At 41.3% G+C, this 19,240-nt stretch overlaps 1 protein-coding gene across 1 annotated transcript; it reads left to right on the forward strand.

The window, feature by feature from the left end:
• Positions 1-1,057: 1,057 nt before the first annotated feature.
• Positions 1,058-18,712, forward strand: LOC139376047 (cAMP-dependent protein kinase type II-beta regulatory subunit-like). Its single transcript, XM_071118179.1, has 11 exons — positions 1,058-1,525; positions 5,977-6,012; positions 9,280-9,332; positions 9,605-9,688; positions 10,177-10,283; positions 11,616-11,769; positions 13,472-13,573; positions 13,813-13,887; positions 14,041-14,109; positions 14,252-14,381; positions 15,113-18,712. Exons 1-11 carry the CDS (start codon positions 1,258-1,260, stop codon positions 15,247-15,249), a joined length of 1,215 nt encoding a protein of 404 aa, XP_070974280.1. The 5' UTR covers positions 1,058-1,257; the 3' UTR covers positions 15,250-18,712.
• The last annotated feature ends 528 nt before the right edge of the window (positions 18,713-19,240 follow it).

Consider the following 19,240-nt stretch of genomic DNA (forward strand, 5'->3'; position numbering starts at 1 on the left):
CCCAGATCTGTTTGTAGTATTTTACCAACCTCTATCCACTATAGTCATTTGTGTGACTGGTCCCAGATCTGTTTGTAGTATTTTACCAACCACTATCCACTATAGTCATTGGTGTGACTGGTCCCAGATCTGTTTGTAGTATTTTACCAACCACTATCCACTATAGTCATTGGTGTGACTGGTCCCAGATCTGTTTGTAGCATTTTACCAACCACTATCCACTATAGTCATTGGTGTGACTGGTCCCAGATCTGTTTGTAGTATTTTACCAACCACTATCCACTATAGTCATTGGTGTGAAAAGGACCATAGGAGTTGGCAAAAAAAACACAAACAGATCTGGGACCAGGCTAATCCTTTACAGCAAAGTGGCCACAGGTCCCTTAACGATCTCCAGTAAAAATGGGTCTGAGAGGGAAAGAAAAAAGCTGGTCCTCTGCTCAGCACAGAAACCTAGTCCCTTGACAATAACCCAGTCTGACTGATTTATTATGTTTCCTCCCTAAAGACAGAAAGGAAGTGGGTCAGAACAGGAAGTGCCAGTCTAAATGTACTCCCCCTTTTTTTTTTTTTTTTTAGCTTTTAACTGGAATTATCTTTACATCATTTAACACATAGTTGGAAAATACACAGAATATAGGCCATTTACTGTAAAATGTGACCATTTGTCCAGCTTGAATTTGAACCAATGACTGTAAACAGAACAGACTACAATAGAATAGCCTGAAGCAACTACCAGATACTTTATGCATAGTGCCATAATGGTATTCCTTATATATATATATACATATTTTAAAAAAAATACATATATATATTTTATATATATATACACATCTTACACATTTTTGCTATGTCCATCTCTGACTAGGCTATTATGTTTGGTTACATTAAATGAGTTAACGCTCACAACATGCCACTGCAGTTTTTGCCATCCTATGCTATCCTATGCATTGCTGCAGCTCGCTTCTCATACGCAATCCCTGGGTGGGTGGTTGCCATGGTTTCTCGGGTCACGTGCGTGGGTTTCCTGTAGCCAGTGAGAGCAGCAAAAGATGCCATTTTCATTCAACATACTGAAAGGATTCTCTACATTGCACGTGGATTATAAAACATTCACCGGGCAATTAAGCGTTTTTCATTTTTCGTTTCACTTTTTCCAGTCTCTTGTATTTATAATTAAATAGAATTCTTTCGTTATTTGGGAAGCACATTAATTATACATTTTATTTCGTATTTCTCATAGATTTGACATCAGGAATGAGTATAGAAATTCCTGAAGGATTGACGGAGCTGTTGCAGAGCTTTACCGTGGAAGTGTTACGGAATCAGCCGGGAGATTTGCTCGAGTTCGCGTTGCAGTATTTCACCCAACTGAAGGACAGTGAGACTACCGGGGCCGCGTTCGGCAATGACCAACATTCGGCTTCGCGACCCAGTGGGAAAGCGGTCAATTTCAACGACGAAGCCATGCAGATCGATTCTGAAAATGGAGAGGAAGAGGAGAGTGACGAAGAGGAATTCATTGGTAAAGAATAATAATCATGTGTATATTATATTCTGCAGCCAATGGAATATTGGAATGGAATCCTACATTTGCAATATGTTTGCCTCCTAGAGAGAATATAGCCAGTGGTGTGTGATTAGCAATTGCTTGCCACATTCTAACACCATGGCATTTATTTTGTCTGGGCTGGTATTGCCCATATATGGTCATGCCATGGTGGCTGATTGATGTGCATACTAATGAACATACAGTATAGCTGTGTAGCCTTTGATCTCTAACCGACAGCGTATCCTGATTTCATTTGACATCATTAGGGCTATACAGTGCTTGTAGGCCAAGTTACTACAGAGGGAACAAGAGCCTATACAGTCCTCGTGATAAGAATCGCATAGGCCTTTACATTTCATATGCAACAGTATGTTATTGGCATTGTACAGCTCTGTAGGTCTGAAAGTAAAGCAGTTGGGGGTGGAGGAGTGTTTGTGACAGGTTAGCATTCCATTACTCAGTGGTTGTGGAGCCTGACTGAAGAGGAAGTCTGGATGCCTGCTATTAGGAGGATAGGCCACCCAGGGCTGCAATTTGCCTGGCTACCCAAACTCCTTCCTCTGGCCAAACGTTACGTCACGCCCACGGACGTTAGTTTCTTCTCCCCAATGAGGGGGTGCGATTAATCTCGCCTGGTCGCCCGTGTAGGTGTGTTTTGCACCGGCTGAAAGTTGATTGCATTCAATTTGGAACCAGGTTGCCTCTCGGGCGCGAGCCAGGTTGCCTCCCGGGCGCGAACCAGGTGGTGTCCGGCTCTGTCCGTGTCAAAACAAAAGTGATGTAATTATGCACGTGTAGTAATGAGTAGGATTCTTTGTTTTCACATGCAAAAGTGATTGCTTTTGATAAAAACGCATTATCTGCCTTCTCAATGAAATGTATATAGTTTGAAAATTCTAACATTTTATTTTAAGGAAAATAAATATATTTTTCTGAACAATGCCCCACGCTGCCTTGTTGACAACATGGTGGAGTGGTGCAGATTATTGTTTGATTTGAGAAAGGCTCGTTCCCTCCCCACTTTCGCGATGACGTGATGGGCCATAGCTCGGTGTAGCCCGGGCCAGATCAATCGAACCCCCTAATTGATTGGGGATCTGAGTATCTCTTTGAAGATTCCTGGAATGAAAATCCATTCTAGACCGTCTGATTGGTCTCCGAAACCAATGGGTTGGACCAGAGCCAGAAAATAACACACATGGGTAAAGTGATGTTTTGAAGATTCAACATTGGCTTTGATAATCTGATTGGTTAGAGATGATCCAATCGCTGATTACTTTGTTTTGTACAACGCCCCCTCATTTTTTACTTCACTACAAACGACTTCTGTGATGGCAGTCTCAGGCTGAAGCGAACAGTAGAGCAGTGGAACGTCAGGCAAGGCTGCAACAGGCCTTGGCCTACATTCTCTGTTTGTACATTTTATGTGACACATGTATATAGAATATGGAACAAGCCCCATGCACGATTACTGCTTGCAGATGGAATAGAACAAGCCCCATGCACGATTACTGCTTGCAGATGGAATAGAACAAGCCCCATGCACGATTACTGCTTGCAGATGGAATAGAACAAGCTCCATGCACGATTACTGCTTGCAGATGGAATAGAGTAGAATAGAATAGACTAGAAGAGAGAAGATAAGACCTTGGCTGATGCAGAAATGCTACATGCAGCCAATGTCACATTACTCCCATGAGCCCTTGGCCCTGACACAGTATCACCACAATGTTCCGTTCCAGTTTGTTATAATAGTGTGACGACAACACATGTCAGGGTTCCCCACTTGGTGGCCCGCGGATGGTTTTATTTGCCCCCCCCCCCCCCCCCCCCCCCAAGTTTTCTGAGCAAAAAAATAAATATATTTTTGTTTTATTGTTGGACATAAAAGACTGTGAAAACACCAGCGAATCAGCTCCAAGTGATTTTAATTTTGGAAATCTTTGGTCCAAAGTATTCCCTTGTATAATAGAGAGATATGTGATATCGTATACAAATGTAAGCAAAGTCTGAAATGATTATGTTTTAGTCAAATATTATATCTGTTTGGGCTTCTTGCGGTCAATTTGCAGTCCTATAAATTATTTGTAAATATGTTCCGTCCCCCTGACCAACCACTTAAAAAAAAATTGGCTTGTGGCTGAAACTAGTTGATTATCTCTGACATACAGCGATGCCTTTGTAAATGTATGTTGGTGCGACATGCATATGGTATTGTGGGAAGTTGTGCCTCCTGGGTTTCCGTAGTCAGTGAATCTAAAGTAAACAGTCTGAGCTCATCACAGACTGAGTTCCATCTCGCTTCAACCCATCACGTGTCTGCGTCTGATTATTATTTTATAAACAATTAGTAATGTAGCTATGGTACAAACCCTGAGAGATGGTTGTTTCAGGACCGGTGCAGTCAGGTGCATTTAATCTTCCTGTTACTGGCAAGCCTTGACTGCACTTTTCATGGCCCGTGAGAGGACCTATAATTCCCCCTTACACAACACAACCAACCCAGGCCCTCGGCTCATAATTATATTTAGATGAGAGAGAGAGAGGGGAAGAGAGAGAGAGGCTGGCTAACTAGGTATTCATGGATGAGATGAGACCTCTTACCTAATGTATTTTTCATGTGGAGGTATTGTTCTAGTGCAAAGTGTTTTAAATTGCTTTGGTTCATTGACGCTTTAAATTCATTCTCAATTAAATTTTGTTCAGAGAAGCAAAATGCAATTCAAAGGACTCAGCAGCTGTTCCCTGTTAGGAGTTTTAGCTCAGCAAAGGGTGCGTGCATACCTGGTTTTATGTAGAGCCAAAGATATAGTAGAGGGAGTTTGTGCCGTTTGAAGTGTTACGATGCATTTACATAACACCACCAATTCTACGGCAGCCATGTTAGCTCTGCATGGGCAATATTGACCAATAGCAGTTATGGTTTACCTGGTTTGATGACGTTATCAAAGAGAGAGGATATGCATTAAAGCATTAGGTTACATCTGTTATTAGCATGTTGTTATAACAATCCCCAGTGGATCAAATGTCCTTTTCACCCATTATTCAGTTGCCTGCGTTGATCCGTTCCTCTGTATGATATCACTGCGTTGATCCATTCCTCTGTATGATATCACAGCGTTGATCCGTTCCTCTGTATGATATCACTGCGTTGATCCATTCCTCTGTATGATATCACAGCGTTGATCCATTCCTCTGTATGATATCACTGCGTTGATCCATTCCTCTGTATGATATCACAGCGTTGATCCGTTCCTCTGTATGATATCACTGCGTTGATCCATTCCTCTGTATGATATCACAGCGTTGATCCGTTCCTCTGTATGATATCACAGCGTTGATCCATTCCTCTGTATGATATCACTGCGTTGATCCATTCCTCTGTATGATATCACAGCGTTGATCCGTTCCTCTGTATGATATCACAGCGTTGATCCGTTCCTCTGTATGATATCACAGCGTTGATCCGTTCCTCTGTATGATATCACAGCGTTGATCCGTTCCTCTGTATGATATCACAGCGTTGATCCGTTCCTCTGTATGATATCGCTGCGTTGATACGTTCCTCTGTATGATATCACAGCGTTGATCCATTCCTCTGTATGATATCACTGTGTTGATCCGTTCCTCTGTATGATATCACTGCGTTGATCCATTCCTCTGTATGATATCACTGCGTTGATCCATTCCTCTGTATGATATCACTGCGTTGATCCATTCCTCTGTATGATATCGCTGCGTTGATCCGTTCCTCTGTATGATATCGCTGCGTTGAGCCGTTCCTCTGTATGATATCGCTGCGTTGATCCGTTCCTCTGTATGATATCGCTGCGTTGATCCGTTCCTCTGTATGATATCGCTGCGTTGATCCGTTCCTCTGTATGATATCGCTGCGTTGATCCGTTCCTCTGTATGATATCGCTGCGTTGATCCGTTCCTCTGTATGATATCGCTGCGTTGATCCGTTCCTCTGTATGATATCGCTGCGTTGATCCGTTCCTCTGTATGATATCGCTGCGTTGATCCGTTCCTCTGTATGATATCGCTGCGTTGATCCGTTCCTCTGTATGATATCGCTGCGTTGATCCGTTCCTCTGTATGATATCGCTGCGTTGATCCGTTCCTCTGTATGATATCGCTGCGTTGATCCGTTCCTCTGTATGATATCGCTGCGTTGATCCGTTCCTCTGTATGATATCACTGCAATATTGGAAGTCCTCTTTCTTTCTTTGGCCTTAACGGGATGTAATCCGATATGAATCTGATATGAATCCGATATGAATCCGATATGAATCTGATATGAATCTGATATGAATCCGATATGAATCCGATATGAATCTGATTTGAATCTGATATGAATCTGATATGAATCCCCAAATGAATCCTATATGATCACCTAACATTTTGCTTTCCTCTTATTTCAGCTCCAGTGATGAGTCGATTCATTAGAAGAGCATCAGGTGAGTGTGTTACATCTGTTGTTATGTCAGGTGTGCAGTGGTGGAAAAAGTACCCAATTGTCGTACTTGTGTACAAGTAGAGATACAGTAATAGAAAATGACTTAAGTGAAAGTTACCCAATAAAATACTACTTGAGTAAAAGCGTAAAAGTATTTGGTTTTAAATATACTTAAGTATCAAAAATAAATGTAATTGCTAAAATATACTTAAGCACATTTTTTGTCCATTAAAATAACATCAAATTGATCAGAAACACAGTGTAGACATGGTTAATGTTGTAAATGACTATTGTAGCTGGAAACGGCAGGTTTTTAATGGAATATCTACATAGGCGTACAGAGGCCCATTATCAGCAACCATCACTCCTGTGTTCCAGTGGCACGTTTTGTTAGCTAATCCAAGTGGAAAACATGAGAATAAAGGAGAACCGTCATTACCAACGTTTCGACAGCCAGGCTGTCTTCCACAGATGAAGACAGCTTGGCTGTCGAAACGTTGGACATTACATTTTTGCATTTGAGCTCCTAGAGTGTGAGGCTCTCCTTTATTTTCAAGCTAATCCAAGTTTATCATTTTAAAAGGCTAATTGATCATTAGAAAACCCTTTTGCAATTATGTTAGCTGAAAATTGTTGTTCTGATTAAAGAAGCAATAAAACTGGCCTTCTTTAGACTCGTTGAGTATCTGGAGCATCAGCATTTGTGGGTTCGATTACCGGCTCAAAATGGCCAGAAACAATACCTTTTTTTCTAAAACTGTCAGTCTAGTCTTGTTCTGAGAAATGAAGGCCATTCCGTGTGAGAAATTGCCAAGAAACTGAAGATCTCGTACAACTCTGTGTACAGAACAGCTCAAACTGGCTCTAACCAGCACAGTTTGAGAAACAGACGCCTCACAAGTCCTCAACTGGCAGCTTCATTAAATAGTACCCGCAAAACACCAGTCTCAACGTGAAGAGGTGACTGGCCTTCTTGGCAGAGTTCCTCTTTCCAGAGTCTGTGTTCTTTTGCCAATCTTAATCTTTTCTTTTTATTTGCAACTCTGTCTAGAAGGCCAGCATCCCGGAGTCGCCTCTTCACTGTTGACGTTGAGACTGGTGTTTTGCGGGTACTATTTAATGAAGCTGCCAGTTGAGTACGAGATCTTCAGTTTCTTGGCAATTTCTCACATGAAATGGCCTTCATTTCTCAGAACAAGAATAGACTGACGAGTTTCAGAAATGCTGATGCTCCACATACTCAACTAGTCTAAAGAAGGCCAGTTTTATTGTATTTATTATTATTTATTGTATTTATTTTATTATTTTAGCTAACACAACGTGCCACTGGAACACAGGAGTGATGGTTGCTGATAATGGGCCTCTGTACGACCATGTAGATATTCCATTGAAAATCAGCCGTTTCCAGCTACAATAGCCATTTACAACATTAACAATGTCTACACTGTATTTCTGATGAATTTGATGTTATTTTAATGGACAAAAATGTGCTTTTCTTTTTTTTAAAAAGGACATTTCTAAGTGACCCCAAACTTTTGAACAGTAGTGTACATTATTTTCTTTAGGAATGTAGTGAAGTAAAAGTTGTCAAACATATAAATAGTAAAGTAAAGTACAGATACCCAACAAAAACTACTTAAGAAGTACTTTAAAGTATTTTTACTGAAGTACTTTACACCACTGCAGGTGTATTACTACTGGGCTGGAACAAAAGCCTTTTGCTGTAGTAGGTTTAGCTTCTCAACCGGGAGATACCCATTCCCAGAGAGGTCATTCAGTCAGCAGTCATTCAGTCAGCAGTCATTCAGTCAGCAGTCTACCTATAAAACAAACCGTTAAATCTCTTATCAAGGATACCTTTTGAAGTTACACTAACAGTCAGGCTGCACTTTATTTTTTATATATATAACTGATATGGAAAAATGTGAGGCATTAAAACACGGAGGTCATTAATCATAACTGTTTCTCCACGGTGTTTCATTTGGCCTCTGCTTACAGTAGAGACAACGGTGGTAATTCATCTCTATCTTCCATTAGCGAAGAACAGGAAGGAAATGCATCAGTGGATGATGTAGGGTGACATGAGTTCAAACCAGGTGCAGGAGGACAGTGTTGAGATGAGGATCTATCCTAGTCTCCTGTGTGGGAGGTTGAGGTTATACAGACAGACAGACAGACAGACAGACAGACAGACAGGCAGTGTTGAGATGAGGATCTATCCTAGTCTCCTGTGTGGGAGGATGAGGTTAGACAGACAGACAGACAGACAGACAGACAGACAGACAGACAGACAGTCAGTCAGTCAGTCAGTCAGTCAGTCAGTCAGTCAGTTGAGGATCTTATACAGCTCACTGGCCTCTCTGATGGGCTGGTCAACCATACTGACCGCTGCGCTCACTGGCCTCTGATGGGCTGGTCAACCATACTGACCGCTGCGCTCACTGGCCTCTCTGATGGGCTGGTCAACCATACTGACCGCTGCGCTCACTGGCCTCTCTGATGGGCTGGTCAACCATACTGACTCATGCCAGCAGTAAGGGAGTGTAAGAGGTCTTCAGGGGAGGTTGGGGTCAAGATACCTGTGTAGTTTTTGTATGGTACAGGAGAAGTACGGTCAGTGCTGTCCAGACATTGCAAAAAAAAGTATTCAGACTGTATATAAAAAAAACATATTTATTTTACATAATAAAAAATTATAGTGTGATTCCTTTCGAATGGAAAAGTATAATTAAGGTCTAGTCGCCAAATACAATATAGGCTACGTGTAAACAATAGATATGTGCTTTGTCATTCACAAGTAGAAGGACTGAGCTCTGGTTCAGTTGGGTATAAAAACTCTTTCTGATCTGTTTTAAAGTGTGAGGCTTAAACATGTCCTACTGAATCTCCCTGTGATGTCACGGAGCATTGAGTAAGTTTACAGGAAGGAGATCATATCTAGATGTTTATACAAATGTCACGTTGATGAAACCTTTTTTTTAAAACAATGGTGTGGTGTTAAGTATATCACAAAGACTCTTAATCTCAGCACAATTAGACAGTTGTTTATATGACTGGGATAAGTGGGATCATGGTAGAAATCCTGCTAAAACTCCCAGAATCTCACTCTCCCCCCATATAGTCGTGGATCTTTAACATGGACTATCTTAGATTGTTTTGTTTACCATTTGTATGACTATGTCGTTTAACATTTCTGCTTTACTGTGTTGTATTTTAAGTGAATGTGAATGTCTTGCACTAACTTTCATTCATCTCTTCTATCACACAGTTTGTGCCGAGGCGTTCAACCCTGATGAAGACGAGGAAGACAAAGAACAGAGGGTAAGATGGCCCAGACAGACAGAGGAGTGACAGAGGAGTGACAGAGGAGTGACAGAGGAGTGACTGTACCACTTCAAAAATAGTGCTACTGTTCAAATGAAAAGCATTACAGAAGAACTACAGGATACAGGATCTGGATTCCACTTGATATTGTACTTGGTATTGGAGGAAGTGCACGGGGTATGAATGAGTTACGGTGGCATCATGTTCATGACGTTTCCTCTCTTAATGTCTCTCTGTGAATAACGCGAGTGGCGTGTGTGTTTTCCCAGGTCACCCATCCTAAAACAGACGAACAGAGACAGAGACTACAGGAGGCTTGCAGAGACATTCTGCTGTTCAAAAACCTGGACCCGGTAAACTGAAGAAATATTCCTTCATTTTAGGCTTAAGTGGGCCTCTCTGCCCCTCCACCCACTGGCTGCTGTTATTCAATGAACTGACGTACTCTGCACACACACACACACACACACACACACACACACACACACATTGGCACATGTATGCACACACACACTAACTGTACACAGAAAAAATTACAGACCGTAGCCCGGGGCCTGTAACTTTGTCATGGCCCGGTGCACTGTGGGATTTTTTTTTTGCTAGATATTTTGAAATACTGTAACAGAATGTAGAGAGGAATCAAGTTCAAGTGTTCATTTATCCTACATATTGTACTGTGATGATGCTGTGGCATATGTAGTGGGTAATGTGGCCTTACTGTAACAAATACCCAATACAATGTTGGTTTTCTAATTGAATATACTTCTAGTTTAATATAATCCACAGGTCTTTGTTTCGGTTTGATATTGTTATTTGTTTGTTTGTTTTCCCAATATCACAGGAACAATTTTCCCAAGTACTGGACGCCATGTTTGAGAAGTTCCTTGAAGTAGGAGAACACATCATAGATGAAGACGACGATGGCGACAACTTCTACGTCATTGAAAGGTAAACCCTGACATGCTGTAGCAGCAACCTCGTCAAGAGGTTTGGATCTCTTGGCTCAACGGTTAAATGGGATACTTTGGGATGTTAGCAATGATACCCTTTATCTACTTCAGATTAGACTTTATGTCTCTGGGTCCAGTAGGAAGGAAGTTAGAGGTAGTTTAGCATGCTAGCAGATACTCATAGACTTCCAGTTATTGTGCTAACGCTAGTTAGCATTGGCTTGCGAAACTACTAGCTTCCTTCATACTGGACTGTCAGCCGGCTGGGGTTACTTCCCAAATTTGCTACATTACATCACAGTGTATTTGGCAATAGTTTCCTTTCAGTTAATCATTTCAGCTAGGGTAAACACTATGATGGAGAAGTGCTAGTTGCACCACACTTCCCCAAACCATCTTGTGCTCAGTGTGTAAATGTATATTTTAAACTGTAGAGCTTTGTGCTTTATGTTGTAAATGGTTTGAAACCTTGTGCGCTGCTATTTTGGCCAGGTCTCTCTTGTAAAAGAGATTTGTTAATCTCAATGAGACTAACCTGGTTAAAACAAGGTCCAATAAAGATCACAGTAGTTGTCTTGAAAGGACTGTTATATGATCCAACTGGCTCTCTCCATCTCGCGCTCTCTCTCTCTCTCTCCCTTCCCCTCCATCTCTCTCTCTCCCTCTTCCCCCTCCATTTCTCTCTCTCCCTCTTCCCCTCCATTTCTCTCTCTCCCTTCCCCTCCATCTCTCTCTCTCCCTACCCCTCCATATCTCTCTCTCCCTCTTCCCCTCCATCTCTCTCTCTCTCTCTCTCTCTCTCTGTCTCGTACTCTCTCTCTCCCTCTTCCCCCTCCATTTCTCTCTCTCTCCCTCTTAATCTCCATCTCTCTCCCTCTTCCCCTCCATCTCTCTCACTCTCCCTTTCCATCTTTCTCTCTCCCTCTTCCCCTCCATCTCTCTCCCTCTCCCTCTTCCCCCTCCATCTCTCTCCCCCTCCGTCTCGCTCTCTCTTTCCTTTCCATATATTTTTCTCTTACTCTCTTCCTTCTCTCTCTCCCTCTCTCTCTCTCTCTCTCTCTCTCTCTCTTCCTTCTCCATATCTCTCTCTCTTCCTTCTCCATATCTCTCTCTCGTACTCTCTCTCTCTCTCTCTCTCTGTCTCGTACTCTCTCTCTCGCTCCCTCTTCCTTCTCCATATCTCTCTCTCTCTCTTCCTTCTCCATATCTCTCTCTCTTCCTTCTCCAAATCTCTCTCTCTTCCTTCTCCATATCTCTCTCTCTCTCTCGCTCCCTCTTCCTTCTCCATATCTCTCTCTCTTCCTTCTCCATATCTCTCTCTCTCTCTCAGAGGGACCTTTGACATCTATATGAGGGTTGATGGTGTAGAGAAGACCGTGGGAGCCTATGATAACAAGGGGAGCTTTGGGGAGCTGGCCCTGATGTACAACACCCCCAGGGCTGCTACCATCATCTCCACCTCGCCCGGAGCCCTCTGGTGCCTGGTGAGTGGATGCTCTTCTGTTCCCTAAACTCTTTGTCATAGTACATGCAGTGCCAGACAGTACTGAACCGTGCATATTCTATTATGGGGTAGCAGGTGGCTGACAGTTTTCGGGGAGAAACTGGCATCGTGATGAATGGCTCAGTCGTCAATGTGTCAGGGATCACGTTCACTTTATATGGACTCCCTCTGTTGTAAGTTGCTTATAGGTACATTATGCTCAGGTGGGTACATAGCCAGAATTCTGCCTCTATGTATTTAGTTGTGGAGAAACAGCTGAGAAAGCTCAGTGAGGTAAAATAACTGTTTTGTACAAAGTGCTTCCTAGAATCTGTACTCTCTGAGCGGAGAGCATTGAACGGTACATGAGCAGCACATGTGTCCTTTCCCAGATGCTCACAGACCGTGATATTTAATGACATGATATAATAACACTTCTGCTGCTTTTCTTGTGAGAAATCATGACATGTGTTTAATGATAAAGCTCCCTCTGCTGGACAATATTATGTTGGACACAGGGACAAAATGTTTATAGATACTCTAGGAGTGGTAATGGAGTACTGTACTAGTAAACAAAACAATCACAAGTTGTTTGACGGTGTGTGTCTTGAATATACACTGAGACACAAAACATGAATCTTTCCATGACACAGACTGACCAGGTGAATCCAGGTGAAAGCTATTGTCCCTTATTGATGTAACTTGTTAAATCTGCTTCAATCAGTGTAGATGAAAAGGAGGGGACGGGTTAAAGAAGGAGTTTTAAGTCTTGAGACCGTTGAGTCATGTATTGTGTATATGTGTCAATCAGAGTTTGAGTGGAAAAAACAAAGTTTTTAAGTGCCTTTGAATGGCGTATGGTAGTAGGTGTCAGGCGCACCATTTTGTGTGAAGAACTGCAACGTTGCTGGGTTTTTCACGCTCAACAGTTTCCCGTGTGTATCAAGAATGGTCCACCACCCAAAGGACATCCAGCCAACTTGACACAACTGTGGGAAGCATTGGAGTCAACATGGGCCAGCATCCCTGTGGAACGCCTTCAACACCTTGTAGGGTCCATGACCCTCATGCAACTCAATATTAGGAATGTGTTCCTAATGTTTGGTAAACTCAGTGTATCTTTCACCAATGCCAGACATCGACATGACTTGTTGTTTTCATCCTACCATTAGAAATGTTGTTTTCATCCTACCATTAGAAATGTTGTTTTCATCCTACCATTAGAAATGTTGTTTTCATCTTACCATTAGAAATGATTGATATACTCTTGTTGTTTTCATCTTACCATTAGAAATGATTGATCTACTCTTGTTGTTTTTATCCTACCATTAGAGATGATTGATCTACTCTTGTTGTTTTTATCTTACCATTAGAAATGATTGATATACTCTTGTTGTTTTCATCTTACCATTAGAAATGATTGATCTACTCTTGTTGTTTTTATCCTACCATTAGAAATGATTGATCTACTCTTGTTGTTTTTATCCTACCATTAGAAATGATTGATCTACTCTGTTTTCATCCTACCATTAGAAATCCTACCATTAGAAATGATTGATACTCTGTTGTTTTTATCCTACCATTAGAAATGATTGATCTACTCTGTTTTCATCCTACCATTAGAAATCCTACCATTAGAAATGATTGATACTCTGTTGTTTTTATCCTACCATTAGAAATGATTGATCCTCTGTTGTCTGCAGGATCGTCTGACATTCAGGAGGATCATCGTGAAGAACAACGCGTTGAAGAGGAGACTGTACGAGGAGTTCATTGAATCACTTCCACTGTTAACATCATTAGAGGTACAGTATAGATGTTTGTTATGTATAGCCTGGTCCGAGACCTGTTTGTGCTGTTTAGCCAACTCCTATGGTTGTTTAGCATGACAATGTCCATAGGAGTTGGCAAGACGGCAGGTCTGAGACTTTGCTACTTTCTTTCTCTTTACCAGTAGAATCGAAAGTGTATTTTAAAGTAAAACCAACTGATCCATTTTAAACCAATTTGAAACCAATCTCAAACCCACTTTTTTCCCCCACAGCTTTCAGAGAGAATGAAGGTGGTGGATGTGTTGTCTTCTAGAGCCTTCTGCGATGGAGAACAGATTATCTCTCAGGTATTCGTTCTACATGATTCCACCATTTGTATGCATCATGTATGTTATGTTCGTGTTAAATGTTCCCTAACTAGAACGGACTTCTTTCAGTCATTCTTTGTTATGTATTTGTTATTCTCAAATTTGAACATAATCCTGTATATTCTGTTACAGGGCGATCTAGCAGATTGTTTTTATATAGTTGAATCTGGTCAAGTTAGAATCACCATGAAGAGAACCAGGGTAAGTTTTACATTGTTCTGTGATGATTTAAAAAATAAAATAAAAGTAGGTCATGTATGCACCATCAAAATAAATGTTTACTTTGGACAGATTTGTGGGATTTAATGTTGTTTATGTTGCTTTTCTTATGTCTTCTCTCTAGACGAAAAAGGACCAAGAGGATGTGGATATAGCTACATGCTCCAGGGGGCAGTACTTTGGAGAACTGGCCCTCGTCACCAACAAACCCAGAGCTGCTTCAGCTTATGCTGTGGGAAGTGTCAAGTGTTTAGGTATAGCATTCACTACACCGTATGTTCTGTTTGACTTCCTGTTTCAGTCCATGATATAACTGTCTTAGTGAAAGCACCAGCTTTTGAGAGAAGCACTTCTGTATTTAGGTAAAAGCCAACAGAAGCCTTCTCTGCCATTCACTTGTTGTGACATGGTAACACTTGACATTACAGCATGGAATAGAGGGGTATTATAACATGATAACAAAGTGGAGTTGTTGTTCATGTGGATCCTTTTTAGGACCTGTACATGTGATGTGAGGACAGCTCTGCTTACAATCACACCGCTTCCCATCCTGGGTGTTGACACCTCTCCTCTTGTGTTTACTAGTTATGGCCTCCCATCCTGTGTATTGACACCTCTCCTCTTGTGTTTACCAGTTGTGGCTTCCCATCCTGTGTGTTGACACCTATCCTCTTGTGTTTACTAGTTATGGCTTCCCATCCTGTGTATTGACACCTCTCCTCTTGTGTTTACCAGTTGTGGCTTCCCATCCTGTGTGTTGACACCTCTCCTCTTGTGTTTACTAGTTATGGCTTCCCATCCTGTGTATTGACACCTCTCCTCTTGTGTTTACTAGTTATGGCTTCCCATCCTGTGTATTGACACCTCTCCTCTTGTGTTTACCAGTTGTGGCTTCCCATCCTGTGTGTTGACACCTATCCTCTTGTGTTTACCAGTTGTGGCTTCCCATCCTGGGTGTTGACACCTCTCTTCTTGTGTTGACCAGTTATGGACGTGCAGGCGTTTGAGAGGTTGCTGGGCCCCTGCATGGACATCATGAAGAGAAACATTGCAAATTACGAAGAGCAGCTGGTTACTCTGTTTGAATGTAGCACCACTGACATTGAAGAGATAAACCCATGAAAACCAGAAGGGGGAAAACGACAGTGAGATGCATGATGACGATGTCATAAATTGGTTAGTGGGAAGTGGGAAAAGTCTTGTCACTTTGTGTGTAACTTTTCCATATCTATCTTTGTCAAGTATTGTTTTCTTTCACAAAATAGGAAACTGGGTATGTTAGATAGGTACAGGATCGATTCCAGATAACATACAATGGTTTTTGAAGGATCGTTGACTTAGGAGTAATATTTTTTATTGAAGCAAAGATATCTGTGTTATTCCAAAACGTAAATGTTCATAAGTTCTGTCCTCACAACTTTCCTTTTTGGATTTTTTTTATTTTATTTTATTTTTTTTACAAATGTAAATTTTATTGAATTTATCAAAGACATTTTAAGTCACTTGTTTTGTATATTATTGATCACTATTATGTTATGTAAAATATAAATTGGCCTTTTCAGATTATCTGATAATGTCATATTTCTTCTAAAATCTTGTGCCAAAGGTCATTACATCCTTACTAGATTATGAGCGTGTACACAAATCACCAATATCCATACCTTGCACATTAAAGTGTTCATAATTTGATATTCTCATGTTGACATAATTTTCAGTAAAGGTGTTGGTTCATACTGTACATTGTAGGCTAGGGGATACCCAGGGGAACTATGTCCTTTCTGGCTTCAACAACCATGTTGAACAGTTGTACCAACAAATAGTGCCATAAAATGAAAGGGATGAATTGAACAATGTGATTTCCTATCGTTGCACTCTGGTATGGCTGTCGTGGTGTTTACAGAGTTAAGAATCTTATATTTTCGCCATAAAATGAAATACCCAAAGCCTGTAGCTCAGGACCTGAAGCAAGGATATGCATATTCTTGATACCATGTGGAAATGTGAAATGAATGTAGGAGAATATAACACATTAGATCTGGTAAAAGATAATACAAAGAAAAAAACGTTTTTTTTTGTTTTTTGTACCATCATCTTTGAAATGCAAGAGAAAGGCCATAATGTATTATTCCAGCCCAGGTGCGATTTAGATGTTGGCCACTAGATGGCAGCAGTGTATGTGCAACATTTTAGACTGATCCAATGAACCATTGCATTTCTGTTCAAAATGTTGTATCAAGACTGCCCAAATGTGCCTAATTGGCTTATTAATACATTTTCAAGTTCATAACTGTGCACTCTCATTAAACATTAGCATGGTATTCTTTCACTGTAACAGCTACTGTAAATTGGACAGTGCAGTTATATGCAGAAAGCACCCACCAATCCTGTAGAGGTTTTAAGAAGTTATTAAAAAAGATAGTTTTGAAAACAGTTGGCTGACCAAGTATTACACACTTTCAAGCTCTTGATTCCTCAGTACTATAGTATTAGACATTCACCACTATAATAATGGTATTTGACCACTTTATTGTCTTCAAGTTCTTTGTTCCTCAGTACTGCAGCATTAGACACTAACCACTGTAATAATTGTATTTGACCACATTATTGTCTTCTTGAGCTAGTTTACACTACATAGTTTGCAAAAAAAGTATGTGGACAACCCTTCAGATTAGTGGATTCGGCTATTTCAGCCACACCCGTTGCTGACAGGTGTATAACATCGAGGACTCAGCCATGCAATCTCCATAGACAAACATTGGCACAAGAATGGCCCGTACTGAAGACCTCAGTGACTTTCAACGTGGCACCGTCATAGGATGCCCCCTATCCAACAAGTCATTTTGTCATATTTCTGCCCTGCTAGAGCTGCCCCGGTCAACTATAAGTGTTGTTATTGTGAAGTGTAAACGTCTAGGAGCAACAAGGGCTCAGCCACGAAGTGGTAGGCCACACAAGCTCACAGACCGGGACCGCCGAGTGCTGTAGCTCGTAGCATGTAAAAATCATCTGTCCTCGGTTGCAACACTCTACCGTGTTCCAAATTGCCTCTGGAAGCAACGGAAGCACAAGAACTGTCCGTTGGGAACTTCATGAAATGGGTTTCCATGGCCGAGCTGCCGTACACAAGCCTAAGATCACAATGCGCAATGCCAAGTGTTGGCTGGAGTGGTGTAAATCTCACCATCATTGGATTCTGGAGCAGTGGAAACTCGTCTCTGGAGTGATGAATCACGCTTCACCATCTGGCAATCTGACAGACTAATCTGGGTTTAGCGGATGCCAGGAGAACGCTACCTACCCAAATGCATAGTGCCAATGTTAAAGTTTGGTGGAGGAGGAATAATGGTCTGGGGCGGTTTTTCATGGTTCGGGAAAGGCCCCTTAGTTCCAGTGAAGGGAAAACTTAACGTTACAGCATACAATGACATTCCAGATGATTCTGTACTTCCAACTTTGTGGCAACAGGTTGGGTTAGGCCCTTTCCTGTTTCAGCATGACAAATACCCCCGTGCACAAAGCGAGGTCCATACAGAAATGGTTTGTCAAGATCGGTGTGGAAGAACTTTACTGGCCTGCACAGAGCCCTGACCTCAACTCCATCGAACACCTTTGGGATGAATTGGAATGCCGACTGCGAGCCAGGCTTATCGCCCAACATCAGTGCCCGACCTCACTAATGCTCTTGTCTTGTGGCTGAATGGAAGCAAGTCCCCGCAGCAATGTTCCAACATCTAGTGGAAAGCCTTCCCCGAAGAGTGGAGGCTGTTATAGCAGCAAAGGGGGGACCAAGTCCATATTAATGCCCATGATTCTGGAATGAGATGTTTGACGAGCAGGTGTCCACATACTTTTTGCCATGTAGTCTATTCCCATGTGTTTCTCATCTTAAATGTACATTTTTAAGTATTAAATTAAACTGTTCTCATGTGCCAGTAAAACATAATAATATGAAGCTTTAGCAACGACGTCAAAGGATATTGATAAAGTGTGTCCTAAATGGCATCCTATTCCCTACTATGGGCCCTGATCAAAGGTAGTGCACTATATAGGGAATCGGGTGCCATTCGGGACACAGGCATTATTATATGTATTGGTGTCTACCTCTAAATGATAAATAACACCTTTATACCTTTTAAGAAGTAGTTCACAATGGACCCCTGCTCTCTCAATAGCAACTTCTCTATCTCTCTCAATAGCAACCTCTCTTTTTCTCTCTCAATAGCAACTTCTCTCTCTCTCTTGCTCTCTCATAATAGCAACCTCTCTCTCTCAATAGCAACTTCTCTCTCTCCCTTTCTCTCAATACCAACCTCTCCCCCCCTCTCTCTCTTTCTCAATAGCACCTCCAGTGGTTGAATTTTCCATTGTTTGCTTTCCATTGTGTTTTTGGTTCCCTTAGTCTGTGAACAAAATGGCTTAAACATGAGGTATTATACAATTTGTTTTTTTGGCAGTGCAGTTTTGTGAATAAGGTTCACGACAGACTGGAACTGTGGATATATCTGAGGAGGAAATCCAGTATTATTGGCTGTTGTTGGTTATATCTCACTTTTCAGTACAATAAAGAACAGTTTTGTATTAAGAAGCTGCTATGCTTATTTTCTTTAGACACTAACTTCATTCAAAGTGAAAATATTAATAATGAAAATCTCTATTATATGCATCTATATGTTGCATCTCTGTGTTGCAACTGCTATGGTGAGCATCAACAGGTGCACAACTGGGTCCCATTTTACACGGACAAGTCTAGGTAGGTACAGTGTGTACAGCAGGTGATTGTGATGAATTGTTACATAATGTAGAAATGTTTTAGATTGTAATTACACAATTGTACCACAACCTCAGTCACAGTTGTACAGTATGTCACATTATGTAACTAATTAGCTGTACCTGACCATGTAATAATGTCAATATTTATTATTTGGATCTCTCCACTAGAACATGGACAAGGCTTTGTCAAATGAACTCAGACAACGTTGATATTACATTGTTATTCGACAAGTATAATATAAGGGATTCGTGTGAGTTTCAATAACAAAGGAATATCTCGTCTTCTACTTGTTATGACCAATGAGCTGTTCTTGTGATATAACGGACGTGCACATTCAGCCAA

The sequence above is a fragment of the Oncorhynchus clarkii genome, chromosome 2 (genome assembly GCF_045791955.1).
Source record: "Oncorhynchus clarkii lewisi isolate Uvic-CL-2024 chromosome 2, UVic_Ocla_1.0, whole genome shotgun sequence".
Taxonomy (NCBI): Eukaryota; Metazoa; Chordata; class Actinopteri; order Salmoniformes; family Salmonidae; genus Oncorhynchus; species Oncorhynchus clarkii.

Excerpts from the sequence above, each read along its gene's own strand:
- LOC139376047 (XM_071118179.1), top strand. The coding sequence starts at position 1,258 with ATGAGTATAGAAATTCCTGAAGGATTGACGGAGCTGTTGCAGAGCTTT. Across the intron at positions 6,013-9,279 it reads ATTCATTAGAAGAGCATCAG|TTTGTGCCGAGGCGTTCAAC; the intron begins GTGAGTGTGTTA and ends TCTATCACACAG. Across the intron at positions 11,770-13,471 it reads CCGGAGCCCTCTGGTGCCTG|GATCGTCTGACATTCAGGAG; the intron begins GTGAGTGGATGC and ends TGTTGTCTGCAG.